The sequence below is a fragment of the Tachypleus tridentatus genome, chromosome 9, assembly GCF_004210375.1.
Source record: "Tachypleus tridentatus isolate NWPU-2018 chromosome 9, ASM421037v1, whole genome shotgun sequence".
NCBI classification, from domain to species: domain Eukaryota; kingdom Metazoa; phylum Arthropoda; class Merostomata; order Xiphosura; family Limulidae; genus Tachypleus; species Tachypleus tridentatus.
In genome coordinates this window covers 126,615,403-126,633,622 of record NC_134833.1, presented here as the reverse complement: position 1 = coordinate 126,633,622, position 18,220 = coordinate 126,615,403, and the positions used below count along the sequence as shown (strand labels likewise).

Sequence of the window (18,220 nt, the reverse complement as noted above, 5' to 3'; positions counted from 1 at the left end):
AAGGAAAGACGTTGCACACATTAAAAACACAAAAATAACAAGTAAGAGACAAACAAGGTCAAAATATCACATGTAACAACCTTTTTGAGCAAGAGTGTATATCACTGATAATATACTCCACGTAAAAGTAATAATTTCAAAGAGAAAGCATACGTAAAGCTCTAATTGCATAAACCAGTTCCGTGAGTAACTAGAGCGAGAGGATCTTAGTAGTAGCTTCATTGAACGACTTTCCATATTAAAACTTCTTGCTAAATATGTATAAATATTTTGAAAATTATATATAAACTAATACGAAAGTTTGTTTGTTTTTTTAATTTCGCGCAAAGCTACTCGAGGGTTACCTGCGCTAGCCGTCCCTAATTTAGCAATGTAAGACTAGAGAGAAGGCAGTTAGTCATCACCACTCACCGCCAACTCTTGGGCTACTCTTTTACCAACGAATAGTTAGATTGACCGAAACATTATAACGCCACCACGGCTGGGAGAGCGAACCTGTTTGGTGCGACCGGGATTCGAACCCGCGACCCTCGGATTACGAGTCGAACGCCTTAACACGCTTGGTCATGACGGGCCACTAATACGAAAGGAAACGTATTGTGTACCTGGGTATGACAAACTTATTGCTGACCCACTGGGTGACTGGATATGCTGTCGTCATATCATAAAGATCAGGTTGCACTCTACCATAAAAACATCTTATATTTTTAATTCTGAAAGTTGTCTCAGTAAGAAACGGATTCGTAAAATTTTGAAGATAAAACATTTGTCAAGTGTGCTGTACACTTGTACGTTTTGCAATGGAGTTAATTATTTGTATCAGCAATTCCTCTACTGGTTATTTGAATTCATAAGTTTTAATGGTATATTTTACGATCGACATATATATTGCTATGTTTGCCTATTTTATAAACTTCAATGAAAATATCAAGTCTGGTCATCGCTGAAAAACACCTGAAGTGTTTGTTAGTGTACGTTAATTTGCAAAATATCAGGTACCTAAATATAACACTCCTTCTTTTATTATGATAAACTGCTATGATGTCACAGGGTTTGATATTAGGTTTGTTTGTTTTGAATTTCGCGCAAAGCTACACGAGGGCTATTTGCGCTAGCCGTCTCCAATTTATCAGTGTAACACTAGAGGGAAAGCAGCTAGTCATCACCACCAATCGCCAACTTTTGAGCTACTTTCTTACCAACAATCGTCACAGTATAACGCCATTACGGCTGAAAGGGTGAGCATGTTTGGTGCGATTGGGATTCGAATCCACGATCCTTAGGTTACGAGTCGAACGCCTTACCCCACCTGGCCATGCCGGGCACTTGATATTAGGACTCACAAATATTTATTTGAAGTAAAACACACTAACATTATATTACTAGTTACTGTACCAATTCAAAGGTCGGGGAAGATATATGACTCCGGTTCATGGCGTGTGAAATGATATTGAAACGTTGAGGGCACATTCCAGATTTGATTACAATCATTCAATCGGTTCACCAGTTATAAGAGGAAACAACACACGGGAAAACCTAAGAACCACTTGAGGGGTGAATAGGGAAGTCAGACTCGGATGCCGACCCCTGTATCACTACTTGTGGGGCCGTAAGTAGTTTTAAATCTCTATTTGTATGTTATAAAACACCAAATCCTAAGTGTGCAGTTAAATAGTTAGCTACATAAGTGCTATCAAACCAGCCTTAATGGCATCCTTCAATTTGTTTTACACAGATAGGAGGTAGGCTGTTTTAGCGATATAGAGCAATGGTTCCCAAAATGTGGTTCTTGGAAATACTTCATTTAAAATTTCCTTAATATAAACAAATCAATGTATTCAGCGAGAAATTTATTTATTTATTGTGATAAACATGATTATAAAACACTGTATATAACAAAAACATTTTTAAAGAACAAATTGCACTTAAAGTAAGGTATCTCAGAGTAGCTAGTTTTTAACATTCATATAAGTAATTAGGGAGGGTACTCGGCTAGGATGTTTAAGGTCTTAGAAGGCCCTCAGACTAAAAAGTTAAAGAACCTGCTAATATAGGGTTTTCTTTTAAATACGGGGAAGTTTTTTTTTTTCTATAGATCTATTTAATTTGACAATCAATGTGTAATCATTAGCTGTGCATAGGCTAAAATAATGCATTTACAGTTAAATACATTTACTGTGTTTTGTGATGGATTTCACTTTTTTAATGGTCCGGCATGGCCAAGTGAATTAAGGCATTTGACTCGTAATCTGAGGGTCGCGGGTTCGGATCCTCGTCGCACCAAACATGCTCACCCTTTCAGCCGTGAGGGCGTTATAAAGTGACGGTCACTCCCAATATTGATTGGTAAAAGAGTAGCCCAAGAGTTGGCGGTGGGATGTGATGACTAGCTGCCTTCCCTCTAGTCTTGCACTGCTAAATTAGGGACGGCTAGCACAAATAGCTCTCGTGTAGCTTTGCGCGAAATAAAAAACAACACTTCTTTAAAAATGAAGGCGTGTTTAAACTGACACGAACTACGCTGTTTCCAAGGTTTAACATCCCAGAAAACAATGAATTAGCTTTTCTTCTGAGGGTACAATTTAATTTTAATGAATTATTGTTAATTCATGGTTGAATACCATTTATTATTACGAATTTAGTAATTTTCCATCCAGCTTTTGAAATAATTCTACAATATTATTCATTTGTAATTTATCTTATTGAAATGTCTAACATTGTTCGGAGAGTGCTTAATAAAAAAAAGAAAAGGTTATAGCTTCGAAATAAAATATCTGATTAGGTCACATGGCGAGATTCTTGTCTCAGTGTAAAGGGCAGAAACATGTCACATAGCGAGGTTATCGCTTCAAAATACAAATGGTAACAACAACAGCGCTATAGCACCTGATATTTTACGTTATTATCATTTTCCCAAAATGCTAAAACTAACTTTTTACCTAAAAACAAGTTTACAAATTAAGCCAAAGCACTTACCCGTCCGAGAGAGGAGTTATCCGTTTCTATTAATTGTTCAACTGTGGCTCGATTGTGAAGCCTACGCTGTTGGCGCTTTAGAGCAAGTTGGCGAATGTCGGTGTCATTTTCAGTCATGGTTTTTGTTGAGGTTACTTACAAACATGATGGAGTACCAGATCTGGCTGACTATGAGTATAAACGTATCATGTTAAACTCACTCTTAAGCACTATTTTAAGCATTTCAAAGATGGAACCACGTAATGTTTCATTGCAGTTACTTGACAATACTGTGTTGCTATGCATAAAAAAAACTGACATATTAATTAACCTGTTTAGTTATTACACTACCCTAATAGTTGAGACTTTTAAAAGTTTCATGAACAAATTTAAACATTTAACAATTCTGTATTGTAAAAAGTTTGAAAACAATAGTCATGTTTTTGACAGTTAACAATACCATACTTCACTGATTGGCCTAACTTGAAAAATAAATTACATATAACAGAAATTTCACTAACTTTCTAGTCGCGTATCATGATTTTCTCACAAGTGATAAAAACATTTTATAAACTTAAAATGAAGTGCCAAAATAAGAATGAAATGCAAACAAAAATGTAGAGATGAACAGCTAAACACAGATCATCCCTATATGACTAAATTAAATTTTAATGTAACATTGTAAAATGTGTACTTCACTTTAATCTTACAGTAGTTGGAAGTTATATATTTTTGACTGTTGTTTTGAAGTTTGTTTATTAACAATGAAAATCAAAACATGTCCTGATTATTACTGACTCTCGTTACGAGGTCATTCGAATTGACCGATCTCGTTACCGTTTTGTTCTCTTATACTTTTCAATGTACTTACTTTCTTTTCGCGTTATCTTTATTTCTTCACAAGTAATAAAACACATTTTGTAAATGTAAAATGGTGCAGGGATGGCAGTGTCAAAAATAATGCAAAGAAGAAAAGAATAATATATTACGTTAACTTTCAAAATTAAAAGTAATGTGTGGATGACCTATGTATAGCTATATCATCACTTGTGAAGTTTTTCCTCCCTGGATGAAAGTTTAGTGTATTCTATGAATCTTTGTTATAAAATTTAATATTGTGTGTAATGATTTTATTTCACCCCTTCATTTTATACATAATATAGTGGTTGAATCTCTAAAGACACCGTTGTATAGTGTACAAAGCAATGAATATTTTATATGTTACAGATTTAGTTTTCATATATTATAAGCTGGTAGTGTCTGTTTTATCCTGTACTTAACTAACTTGAAAGAAGATAGATTTATGTAAAATAGCCAACTTCAAGGAGGTATTGATTATATCGTTTACACTAGAATTATTATTATTTTTATTATTATAAAGAGATGACATGCGCACTGCCCAGAAACACATAAAGTGGATTTGGGTTTTAAACTAACGTTAGTGATAAAGGACTTTGTAGTGTTATCTTGACTGAAACAAGAAGAAGAAGATGAACAAATTCATTGATTGTTCACTTTCTAGTTTTGTATCCTAGCGATGGTTTCTTTTCTTGTTTGGGGGCTTATTGGGTAAAGGAACAAATGACAGTGAGTAGTAATGATCTTTTACGTAAAAATCTTTGTCACTGTTGATTTTTAGCTGCATATTTGTAGTATGCCTACCGAATACCTTGACTATCCATACATACAGAGTCTACAAATTCTTATGATAAAGAGACGAACTTGCTATTCACATCACTGAAATAACTGACTAACTGGTTGAAAATAACAAACTGACTAGATCATGCACTGAATACCAAACTAGTTCAATCTAACACACTCAGTAATCTGTTATAGTTTGATATATGCCTTAAATTGTTTCCTAAGTTTTGGAGAAAGTTCCAGACATTAAGGCCATACCCATATTATAAACACTTCTGGTTACATGAACTTCTTTCGGCCTTAACAACAATACAAAGTTTTATAAAAGTCTAGATCATATAATATGCTTTTTAATCTATACCATTTTATAGCAGTACTGTTTTGTTTCAGCTCTGAGAAATAGTTATCATAATGGATTGTTTGAGTTATTATTACTACTCAGCTCTTGTGTTTAGACTCTCAACACTTTCACGAATATATTTAAACATTTATCAATATTTTCATTTGGGTTTACTTACTTTTTATAACTATTTTTAAACAGGTACAACGTTTCGATCACATCAGTGATACAAGCGTCGTACCAGTTAAAACTAATTCTTCCTTACTCTAAGAGCTGTAACATATTTTTTTAAAAGAGTTTGATATATTTATCTATATTGTGGTATCTAAGTTTCTAAATATATTTATCATGTTATTCTAGTTATTAGTAACTTATTACTTTTATGGTTAAAAGTTTCATGAATATTCTTAACCGAAAGAACAACTAAATAATATGTCAGTTAGTTGTTATGATTTATTTTATATATAAACTAATTTATTCCATGTTTTTTCCCTGAGCATTCGTCTGTCTTCGGTTTGAAAAGCTGCACACACAGGCAAAGTTCAACATTCAGTTTTAAAACACAGAAGAACAGGCATGACTAGTGTTGATTCTAAATGCTATTTCGCAAGCAGGATATTTTACACTAAGTTGTTAGGATTTAACCACACTATCATTTATATTACAAAATGTGACGAAACCTAAAGAATAAAACTGTAAATATATCGTTTGTTATTGTTGAGTGACTCTTAGCATGACTGAAATACTCAGTCACGTTGTGGGGGTGTAAGTAACTCCGAGTTTTGGCTCTGAGTGAAACCAAGAGTAGAATATAATTAACCTTCTAAAAGTCCATGAAATAATTTAAATTGATAGATTAACTTAAACTTTCCTGTCACTAAGGACGAGTACTTTTACTTGTCATGTATAAAAAATACTCAAGCAACCAAGAAGTTGGCTTGTGACAAGTATATATATAAGAATATAATGAGTACTAGTACATTAGATATACGTGTATATCACTAATATATATACTTTCTATTACCCATACTAAGTACATAACTTGCCCTGCATGGCCAGGTGGTTAAGGCGCTCGAGTCGTAATCTGAGGGTCGCGGGCTCGAATCCCCGTCATACCAAATATGATCACCTTTCATCCGTTGGGGCGTTATAATGTGACAGTCAATCCCATTATTCGTTGGTAAAAGAGTAGCCCAAGAGTTGGCGGTGGGTGGTGATGACTAGCTGCTTTCTTTCTAGTCTTACACTGCTAAATTAGGGACGGCTAGCGCAGATAGTCCTCGGGTAGCTTTGCGCAAAATTCAAAACAAGCAAAGTACTGAATTCAGTAGCTTTTGTATTTATAGTGTAGAATCATTCCAGGTTAGTCACTTTTATTGTAAGATGCACAAATCCGTGAGGAAAGAAGGGATAATAAGAGATACTGAACGATCACAATTTTATTAACAAAAGAACAACAAAAGTTCCTAATATATTTTACTTTTCTTATGTGTCTCCAGTGGTTCGGCAATGAGCCTGAGGGGCTGTTACGCTAAAATTCACACAGTTCAATCTCACGGTAGATACAGCGCAGGTATAATTATGAATTTCTCCTAATACAAACAAGGTTTTCTTATACATACAATACATTTAGTGAGTAGTTTCTTATTGCAAAGAGATTATTTCGATTACTTTCTTGATCACCACATATTTTTTATAGTATATTTATTTGTAATTCTACATTTATTAGGACCGTAAATATTAGTTATTAAGTAAAAGTTATGTTTGTTTCTTTCGAATTTCGCGCAAAGCTACTCAAGGGTTATCTGCATTAGTCGTCCCTAGTTTAGCAGTGTAAGACTAGAGGGAAGACAGCTAGTCATCACCACCCACCGCCAACTCTTAGGCTACTCTTTTACCAATGAATAGTAGGATTGACTGTAACATTATAACGCCCCCACGGCTGAAAGGGCGACCATTTTTGGTGCGACAGGGATTCGAACGCCTTAACCCACTTGGTCATGCCGGGCCTGAAAGTTAAGTTGTTTTCTATCGGGAGATAAGTACTTATGCTCTTGTTATTGTTGTTGTTGTTTTATTTTTGATGCTCTAATGATTGTTGTTTTTCAGTATTTCAATATTACATGAATATTTATTTTCAGAAAGTGTGACTGTTCACTTTGAGGCCCCTTTTAAAACGCTCTATATTGTAGTATATTTTAACATATACTCTATATTGAGCCGTGCGTGCCCTAATGGTTAACGTATTCAGTTACGGATCAAGTCGTGCAGCTGCGAAACGTACCACTTATTCTACACAGTCATGATCAGAGAAATATCATACTGCAAGAGAAGGTCTGGCCAGGATGACTCTTTAATATCTTCATTTATGTTAGGGCAACTAAATACGCTTCAGTGGATGAGAATGTGTTTTGTTACAGCAAAACCATATTGGGCCATCTGCTGTATCCACCGATGTTATCGAACTCCTGATTTTAGCGTTATAAATCCGAAGTCCAACCGTGGGACAATACGCATCAGAAGGCTGCAGTTTTTGTTTATAGAATCCTATCCGTCTGGGTGTATTACGATACAATGCTTAAACTGAAAGAATTTATCAGTGTTTGTTTGCTTTTTTGAAGTTAAGCACTAAGCTACATAATGGGCTCTCCGTGCTCTGCCCACCACGGGTATCGAAACCCAGTTTCTGTAATCTAAGTCTACGTTATAAATGCTTTCGAATAACTTATTAGAAAAGGATTTGCTCACATCTAGCTGTGACGTGCGCATAAATTTCAATTAAGTAAAGAACAGATAGTGTCCAGTTTATGTTTAAAACTTACATGGATATTTATTAAGTAAAGAACAGATAGTGCAGTTTATGCATGGATATTTATTAAGTAAAGAACAGATAGTGTCCAGTTTATGTTTAAAAAAGATATTTATTAAGTACAGATAGTGTCCAGTTTATGTTTAAAACTTACATGGATATTTATTAAGTAAAGAACAGATAGTGTCCAGTTTATGTTTAAAACTTACATGGATATTTATTAAGTAAAGAACAGATAGTGTCCAGTTTATGTTTAAAACTTACATGGATATTTATTAAGTAAAGAACAGATAGTGTCCAGTTTATGTTTAAAACTTACATGGATATTTAGTTCAACATAACTTAGTCATCATGAAATTTTCGTCAAAATACATGCAATTTTAAATTCATATGTATTCATGTTTAACAATATGCGTCATGAACAGAAACGAACTCCTCCTAAAAAAATATATCCTGGCGACGCTCATATTGCTGGCTGCTCTACCTTTGGCTGGTTTGTTAACGATATAATTGCTGGATTCACATATACAGAATACACACTTAGCTTTTTTTTCAATCACGTTAACTCTATACATCCCAACGTAACGTTCACCTGTGAATAGGACAAAACCTAACCAAATAACATATTTCAACCTCAAGATCAGAAGAACCGATTTACAATTCAAAACAGAAATCCACAGAAAAAATCACCCATACTGGACTATACATTTCCTGGGACTCAGCACATGAAATAAAGCAAAACCTCAACATATTAAGAAACCAAATAAACACAGCCACAAAACTATACTACCAGATAAAATTAACGATGAAATCAACCAAATAAAACAACACTTTAAAATCCGTTGAAAAAATTATATGCACACGAACACCTAGATCAACACCACAATCAACAACAAACAAATAATAATAAATTCCAAGATACAACAAACTGCAAAACCTTATACTGCTGCATACCATATGTTCCCGAAATAAGCGAAAAAATAACCAACATTTGGAAAAAAAACTTAAAACACAACATTCCAGTAAACACTAGATTTATACAGATTCCAGATACAAAACCAAAGTCCATACTATGTAAAACCTACACTGATAAACACAACACCAACATTATTTATAAAATATACTCTTCAAAACAAGAAACGCAAAAGGGGTATTTTTGTTATTTTAAAGAGAAATATATGTAATAACGTTACAAGCTCAGAGTATGTGATGTTACACGTGTTAAGGCACTGATTGTCAGACCAAAATGACAATAAAAGTTGTGCACTTTGAAAACGGAGGAAAACATCGGATTTTTCGCCAAAACGCATGGGTGTCCAATAAATTTGTTTGAGAGATCTGCATGTTTTGCAAGCGCAACATGTGCAAAATCCCTATAAAAGTGACGGGTTCTCGGTTTCCATAGCTCAGTGTTAAGCCACCGACACGCAATACAGTTACGCCAAGACTGAGTGAAGCACAACGCAACAACGCCATTGGTCGCTTGGAAGCAGGCGAATCTCGATCAGATGTTGCCAGAGCTGTGAATGTCCACTCAAGCACCATCACAAGGCTATGGAATCGTCACCAACAACATGGATCAACTCGTGACCGTCCACGATCTGGCAGACCTCGTGTGACCACGCCCGCACAAGATCGCAACATCCGGTTACGTCACCTTCGGGATAGGACCACCACTGCGACGTCTACTGTCTCAACCACACCAGGGCTGCGTAGGATTTCCGATCAGACCATACGCAACCGTCTACGAGATGCAGGAATCCGACCTCGACGTCCAGTTAGAGGCGTCATCCTCACCCAGCAACATCGTCAAGCACGGCTGCAGTGGACTCGGGCACATCGGGTATGGCCTCATCGACGATGGAGGCATGTTTGTTTCAGCGATGAATCACGTTTTATGCTTCGTAGGCAGGATGGAAGGGCCCGTGTTTACCGTCGCCGAGGTGAACGTTTTTCAGCAAACTGTGTGCAGGATGTTGACAGATATGGTGGTGGCAGCGTCATGATGTGGGCTGCCATCGCCTACAATGCCAGAACAGACCTTTTGCACATTCGAGGGAATCTTACGGTTCAACGATACGTCGACGAGATTCTTAGGCCCCATGTGCAACCCATCATGGTAAACGTCAACGACGTTTTCAACATGACAACGCCCGTCCTCACACAGCCCGACTCACCACTGTCTTCTTGAGACACCACAATATCAACGTTCTTTCCTGGCCCTCCAGATCACCAGATTTAAACCCCATCGAACATCTTTGGGACGAGTTGGACCGACGTCTGCGACGGCGACAACCTCAACCGCAGACTCTACCTCAGCTTGCAGCAGCTTTGCAGGCTGAGTGGACAGCCATTCCACAGGATGTAATTCGTCATCTCATCGCTTCCATGGGCAGGAGATGCCAAGCAGTTATTGATGCTCACGGGGAGCATACTCGTTATTGACGTTGAGTGACGTTAAACTTCACCTGGTGAGCGTGGACTTCGCCTTTGCAGACTTTGGATGTTCAGCAGTGAATGTGCAAAGTTTCACACATGTCATACAGAACTACCCGGAATAAACTTGTTAACAATTTGTCTCATATTTTGCCTTTTGCGTTTCTTTTTTTGAAGAGTATATAATGTTACAAATACCACGACTTTTATATTGGAGAAACAAGCAGAAAAATGCAAACTAGATTTAATTAACACAAAAAAGCACCTTCACACATTTTTAAACACTGCAAGTCAAATAAACACAATACAACCATAGAAAACAGCCAGACACTAAGTAAGATAAACATAAACAAACACAAAGTCAAAAAAAGCTCTACTTACACAAACACCTAGATCAACAACACAATCAACAACAAACAAACGATAATAAATCCCAAGATACAACAAAATTCAAAATATTACACTGCTGCATGCCATATGTTCCTGACATCAGCGAAAAAAATAACCAATATTTGGAAAAAAACTTAAAACACAACATTTTAGTAAACACCAAATTTATTCAAAAACCAGGGACAAAACATAAAAAACTACAGTGACAAATACAACGTCAATATTATTTATAAAATAGAATGCATCAAATGCCACGACTTCTGTATTGGAGAAACAAACAGAAAAATGGAAACTAGATTCAAAGAGCACAAAAAAAAAAAAAATACATCCACACATTTGTGAACATTACAAATCAAATAAACATAATATAACCATAGAAAATACCTATATACTAAGTAAGGAAACAAATATAAACAAACACAAAATTAAAGAATCCCTCCTTATACAACAACTAAAAGCAAAATTAAACCAATATAAAGGAACACATTTATACCTGTATTAATAATCTGACATCTAACTGCAACGTCCCTATAATCTCTTTGTTAACCTGAAGATGATCTAGAAAGTGTTCTCCGCTTTATTAATAAAAGTGTTAATACCCATACTAGCCGTTCTGAGATACAAAATTAGGGAATGCTATACCTCAACCCTAGGAAGTCTCTGACCTGGCCGTTAAGCCCATTTACGAATAAAATGCCGTACAGACTGAGCATTCCAATTCAGATTACCTTTACATACATTTAGGGACGTCATATCGAGTCGCTGGGGCTGTGACTGCTTGCGCTAGCTAGTAAAGGTAGATTAATCCTAACACTGAACAACTGCATACAACTACCTTGATTAGATGTTTTGTACTTTGGCTAACAGATGCCGTACATCTATTAACGACACACTCCTAAATTCACTAGTTTTATTTTATTAAGTTTTAGATATTCTTTCTTATGCTTGATGTTTGAAATGGGCCACTACTTGCTGGTATCAGAAGATAAGTGGTACTCCATGACTATTGTACTGACACAATAGGCGTAATTTAAAAATTGAACGTCATTTTGTATGACCATTGAACTTTAGTAAATAGCAGATAAAATATTCTACATTTAGACCATAAAACATAATTAGATTAAAAGCTGAACAGAAGATGATAAGAATAATTTTTATTAACTGTTAGGTTTCTACTGCAATCAATATTCATGTTTTTTAACAATATTTTTTGTTTATTTTAATATTGTGACTTTAATTTACATTTGATATGACATTAAGTATTTTCATGGAAAGTTCCCTCGAAATAGGTCGTACATTAATATTATAAACAATGACTGACCAATTATTTTTGTTAGTTATGGTTTCAGTGACAAAAGCATAAATTACGGTTTCGTATTAACCGTTCATTGATGGTTTATATGATGTTCTTATACATGTATATTGTAATCAGGAGTGAATCGTGATTTGTTGTGATTGGAAGGCAAAAGCATACAAGGTGGATCATAAAATAAAAAAAAATGTACAGGATGGCCAATAAAGATAAAATTAATTAACTGTAGCCATTAATCATAGTTAAGATTAATTACTTCCAATTAAAAATAAAAACAAGATATATTCAGATACTTACTTTATTTATATGTTAATTTCATCCTACTTTCATTTTGATTTAATAAATTTATTACATCTTCATAGAAACTATCAGTACCCATGTTGATATTAGTGTATTTTTAATCGAACACAAATCTGCTCAATGGGCTTTTGTGCTATGACTACCACTGTTATCGAAATCTGGAACATAGCATTATAAGTCCACAAACATGCTTCTGTGTTACTATGGGTGAGGGTGAGGGTGGCATGTTGATAGAAACGATAAATACTATACTCTCTCTGCCTAATATTTTAGTTTCAGGTAAATGGACAGATAGATATAGACACACAAACATATTGATAAACAAACACAGGCGGAAAGATAGTTATTTGATGTTTGTGTGGACTACCATTCGTTACTGAAATAATTCACAATAAAAGCCTGGCGCAATTCGCATAAACGAATCCAATTTTAAAACATAAAAACCTGCTTGTTGTTAAGTCTGTTGTCTGTTTAATTTCATTCACAAAGAACAGGAAGATGAGTGAATAAAACTGAATGCAGCTCAGAAGGTCGACTCAGAGCAAATCTTCAGCACAAGGGTAGTGAACCAATTTTTTAAGTCCTCAAATCTAACAACTTTTATGAAGTTTATTTAAATTCGCAAGTTTCTGTAATCAACGTATCAGTAAGTCTTTTTTGGCGTCAAAAACGGATTTTCCACAATTTAGCTATGTAGAGTTGGAAAATAATATATATTTTCTGCAACTTAAGTATTTTTTACAAATCATGAAGAAGGAAAACTTATTTAGATCAAATTATTATTTCATTTACAACAATGAACATTTTTATTATATGTTTGTTATGGTTGAGCTCTAGAACGATCGTAAAGTCTCTCACGTCGCGATCGATCAAGAGAATTGTATAACCAGTGGTTGTCAACTATTTAAGCATAACAAAATTTGACACGATTTCAGCGAAAACAATTCACTTATGTAAAAGTACATATGAAATTAAGGAAAACTTGATATATTCAGGAAAGGAAGTTATCAAAATGAGCTGCATGATATATATATACCTTTAAAATGGATGGAAAAGATATCAGTATACATTTCCAATTAAGGAAAACGTGAATGAACTGATTTTAGTTTAAGGCCATTATTGGTTTGATAGATCTCGATGTCAAGGTTCTAAATAAATTATTGTTTTTATTACACCTGTGATTAAGATAAAAAACAACAACATTGTTCTGCACTGCGCACATAAAGATTAGTTGGTATGTATGGATAACTATCTCTGGCGCCTGTATGTTTATCCTAAGATTCTGTTGTGCAATATGATTACCGTATAAAATCATTAAGTTTTGCATGAAGCAAAACTTTTGCTGGTAATCTGTTAATGATAAAGAGTTTATACTTTTCTTAACGTCAAATCATGACACAAAATTTGAATGACACCTGACGTCGTAGTTTGAAGTATGTACAGCATCACAGTGGATTAAATATGTAAAAATTAGATTCTGATAATGTTTGTGTTCACTTTAGTAGCATATTTGTCCCTCTCAAGTAGTTGAAACATGAATGAATACTATATGTAAGTAACTGTCTGGATGGTACTATCTTCTCTCCAAGGTGTTTCTATTTAATCCAGTGTGTTTGGTGAGTTTAATAGGCATCAAATCCTTTCTTGAAGCTTATCTCAAATGTGCTTTGGGGTTGAAATATGGAGAAGCAGCTGGTCAAACAGTTCCTTAACTAGGTAGTTTACTGTCCAGAACACACAACAACGATACGTCCACAATAGAGACAAGCATTGTTGACCGTCAACATGTAATCAAATTCACTAACAAACCTAAAAGTGGTTGCAAGGGCATAATTTCTAATAAAATTCATCTATGGCAGCAGATTTATCATAAGGGAGTTAACACTGCAACTATCTCACTAACCTATTGGGCAGTCTGTGCAAGGTTTGTGGTTCAACGATAAAGATGGCGTTTTGAATATTAATTGACTTAATTTGCATCAGTTTAAGATTACCGTTTGGCGATGTGCATACAGATTATAGCAGTTACTTTTAACTAACTGAACAGAATAAGTAACGCAAAATGAATATATACAGTATAATGGTTGATTTAATCCCAACTATATTAAAAAGTGATAAGATAATAATAATTTTTTTTAATAATTCAACAGTTCTACTTATTGTCTTTCAAGGACAGGCAAAGATTTGTTGAATACCTAAAAATCATATCGAAAAATGAATGCATAAATGAAATCCATATTGATTTTATTTCGCATACAAACGTTAAGTGTAAAATTAATTAGTAAAAAAAAATAGTTTTACTTTGACAAAACCAAATAAGAGAAAAATCATTAGTTCGTTTTTCACGATTATTAAAAGAAACCTAGTATATTAAGTTAAGAAAACAAAAATTCAAAACGTATCTAGTTCTAAACACTCTTTGAGATATCATGTAAAAAATGTGTTGGCAAATTATTATTTTATGACTAATAATCACGAAAGTAAAGGTCAGAGAAAAAGTTAAAACTGTGACTGCTTTGTATACTTACAGCTTGTTGCCTGATATCTTCCGGAAAGAACAATAAAGAGATATCGCACGTGCCTGGGTGGTGTCTCAGTCAAGATGAAGTAAGCACAAGATTGTGACTTTCGTTTATCTATTTAATAGTGTTAATTTCCTGACAAAACAAATATTGTTATCAGATATCTGCCCCTTGTAACAAAAATTATTGTCATCGCATTTTAGATGGGAAATTTTTATTTGGAGTTCTTTTTACACTTAGTATAAAGTTACCTGAATGTTAAAGATCTACGTTCACAAACACTTCACTACGAACCAAACATGTCGTAGCTAAGCAACAGCGGAGTAATATAGCATACTTTAGGTGAACAGCCGAAGCAAACTGCGTCAGATGAGGTAATCAATTGGTGAAGATTACGTTTGCCGAGTGCTCAGACGTTATTTGACAATTAAAAAGTAAGTGAATATGAAAAGGAAAGTGGTGATCGAATAGCCAGAGTTGAAATAAAAGAATATGACGAATTCTAAAAATAAAAAATCCTATGTTTTTAATTAAACAGCAGCACATATCACTACTGCCTGCTTGTATAAGGAACCATCAAAATTCATGTAACTTCCTTATGTCATTCTGTCTTACATAGAGATTGTAAATTTCTACAGTTAAATTTTTTTAAAAGACTGATTTTCCTTGGCTACTGACGTACCTCAAAAATTCGGATTGACCCATTTTGAGATACATTTTTGTAAGCCCGGCATGGCCAGGTGATTAAGGCACTCGACTCGTCATCCGAGGGTCGCGGGTTCGAATCCCCGTTACACCAAACATGCTCGTCCTTTCAGCCATGGGGGCGTTATAATGTGACTTGTCAATCCCACTATTCGTTGGTAAAAGAATAGCCCAAGAGTTGGCGGTGGGTGGTGATGACTAGCTGTCTTCCCTCTGGTCTTGAAATGCAAAATTAGGGACGGCTAGCGCAGATAGCCCTCAAGTATCTTTGCGCGAAATTCAAAACAAACCAAGCCATTTGTGTAAAAGAATTACCAAGCCTTTAAATAGTTTACTTGACATTATTTTTTTCATCTTTAGCGACCAAATTAAGCAGTGACATGAAATACACTAAAGATTTTGGTAACAGATCACCACAGACTGTAGGACAAAATTATGGTTTAGTTTCTTTTTGATATCGTAAATTTGTACCACGATATTTTATATAATTACAGGTGAAAATTTCATTTCACCGTTTATATAATTATATTAGCTGTGTTATGGATTTGATGAGGAGGTTATGTTAAAAGAACCATTTCTTATGACATCAAGTTTTTCTTTTTATTCTAAAATTGCTAAGGTCGTCCTTAATTGTGTGACGTTTATTTTTATATTGAAAAAAAAAAGCTTGATGTGTTACCCAATTTTTTAAACACCTAGGGGCCCCTCACACCAAACATGCTCGCCCTGTCAGCTGTGGGGGTAATATAATGTTACAGTTAATCCCACTATTCGTAGGTAAAAGAGCAGCCCAAGAGTTGGCGATGAGTGGTGATGGCTGCCTTCCCTCTAGTCTTATACTCCCAAATTAGGGGCGGCTAATGCAGATATCTCTCGAGATAATACAGATATCTTGTACGAAATTCAAAAGAAACCAAACCTATGGAACAAATGAGATATTTAAATTTATTTTTATATCGATACAGTGAAAGTAATTTATCTTTTTTTAGATGCTCGTACGACCAGACAAAAAAAAATAAAAGAAATTATGATTATGTTTTGCAGACTGCTCACTGATATAAGCAGATTATTTTTATAAACACCATAATCGTGTAAAAGTAGATTTTTTTTGTCCTGAAGGTTAAACAAATATTTTTTTCATTGATATCTGAATCGAAAGTTAAGTTACCCGAAATTAAAAAATATATATTAACTAATTTTGTTATTTCAAAGAATGATATTAACAGACAATAATTTAATATTGCTCAATGTATATGATAGGCTTCGTATTCGCTTGCCATAGATCCATTTTCTGAGCTCTGGTCTTCTTGTTGATTTTTATCAACAACAAATAGAGCGAGTTGTCGAAAAGATAGTTTGCTTTGTTTTCTAAAACAAAAAATATAAAAATCCAAAGTGACTTAACGAAAGTGTGGCTTTCCTTGTAAAATAAGTTATTTAATATGTAACAATGAAATATTTTAAGGCCTACAAGGAAGAAAGATTTGAATCTGAAAGATTTTTATAACTGTAATCGAATTCCATTTTAAAAGCACGGTTGGTAAAATCTAAAAAGTTATATTTAACCTTAGTAAACGAATATATTCATAAATAGAAGGGCATGAAGGTTTGAATATTAAACTTATCTACATACGTGCACATGTGGAAATTTGTAAGACCAAGAACAATTGTTTGAGTCGCTTCAAAACTTATCATTCCTTGGTTAAAAAATCGTATTTTGGACTTAAGTGTCTTGATAATTTTTTTTCCCAGACTACAGCTTGTATTTACGCCCTCTACCCACAGCGGGTTAGCGATTGACCATACGGGCAAATTCAGCCTCGGAAAAGTGTTTTTAAAAACTTCGGTACATAATGTTCCTACGTGAAGGGAGTGCACATCTAGTGCCAAGGACTCTTGAAGCACCCTCTAATAAACCATCTCAGGAATAGTTTCTGGTGCTCAGGTATTTCTATTCCTGTTTTACTGGAGTTAGATTTGACAGTATTACATAGATTTGAGTTGTCTTCAAACATTTTCAGCTTGTGTAGCAGAGAGTCAGTGGCGAATTTAAATTATGTGGGCCCTACATTCCGTGTAATTTTACATAAAATAAAATTATCAATGGGCCCTGTGGCTGAGCACCATTTAGTCCCTACTTAAATACACCACTGTAGAGAGTAGTGATTTCTTTACTGCGGAAAGTATGTCTAACGAAGACTTAATCTTTGGTGAAGGGTTTGCAGCCGATGGGGGCTGCCTAGCCCTGAGAGATTACAGAGCTGATCCGATTACTGTCTCGAGAAGAGCATTTACATCAGATGTGATAAATATAAATGCTGTAACCACCTTGTTACAACATTCTCTGTTCCATAATTATTTTTAGACAGGATATGAAAAATGGTTACTTAAGTCAATGACTTCTCGATTAGTTTGCATGCACTCACACATATGTCACTTTTAGAGCATGCATCTAAAATACATAGATGTCATTGTCCCATAGACATAACTGGATCTCCATTTCACAAAAAAGAAAATATTTAGAAAACTTTGAGTTTGTGAATTATTTCAGTCTGCATAGTTGAAAATATTTCATCATAACCAGATGAAACAATCAGTACATCATTTATATTCAGTATAGTTTTTAAGATACTGCCGTGAGTTTTATTCAACATAGATAATTTCACCAACTCATTAATATTTTGATTCTACTCAATCAAACTACTTTGCGCAATTATTTCAACAGATAACTGGTCAAACTGTGATTTTTCTGAAATCACTCCTAAAACTAAAAGCAATATAATGTACAAGTTGCTTACAAGAAAATTCTT

The 18,220-nt window shown here is 34.6% G+C and overlaps 1 protein-coding gene across 6 annotated transcripts in view; it reads right to left on the bottom strand.

The window, feature by feature from the left end:
• Positions 1–15,040, bottom strand: part of LOC143226312 (nuclear receptor-interacting protein 3-like) — a 34,098-nt gene extending 19,058 nt beyond the window's left edge. The window contains exons 1-2 of one of the 6 annotated variants that reach the window (XM_076457111.1): positions 14,712–15,040; positions 2,977–3,140 (exon numbers count right to left, since the gene is read on the bottom strand). In XM_076457111.1, coding sequence (XP_076313226.1) covers positions 2,977–3,093 — 117 coding nt within the window. In that variant the 5' untranslated portion in view covers positions 3,094–3,140; positions 14,712–15,040. Of the gene's footprint in view, positions 1–2,976; positions 3,145–14,711 lie in introns of those variants that run through there. The other 5 variants (XM_076457109.1, XM_076457107.1, XM_076457106.1 and 2 more) reach the window with 5 other exon arrangements.
• Positions 15,041–18,220: the final 3,180 nt, after the last annotated feature.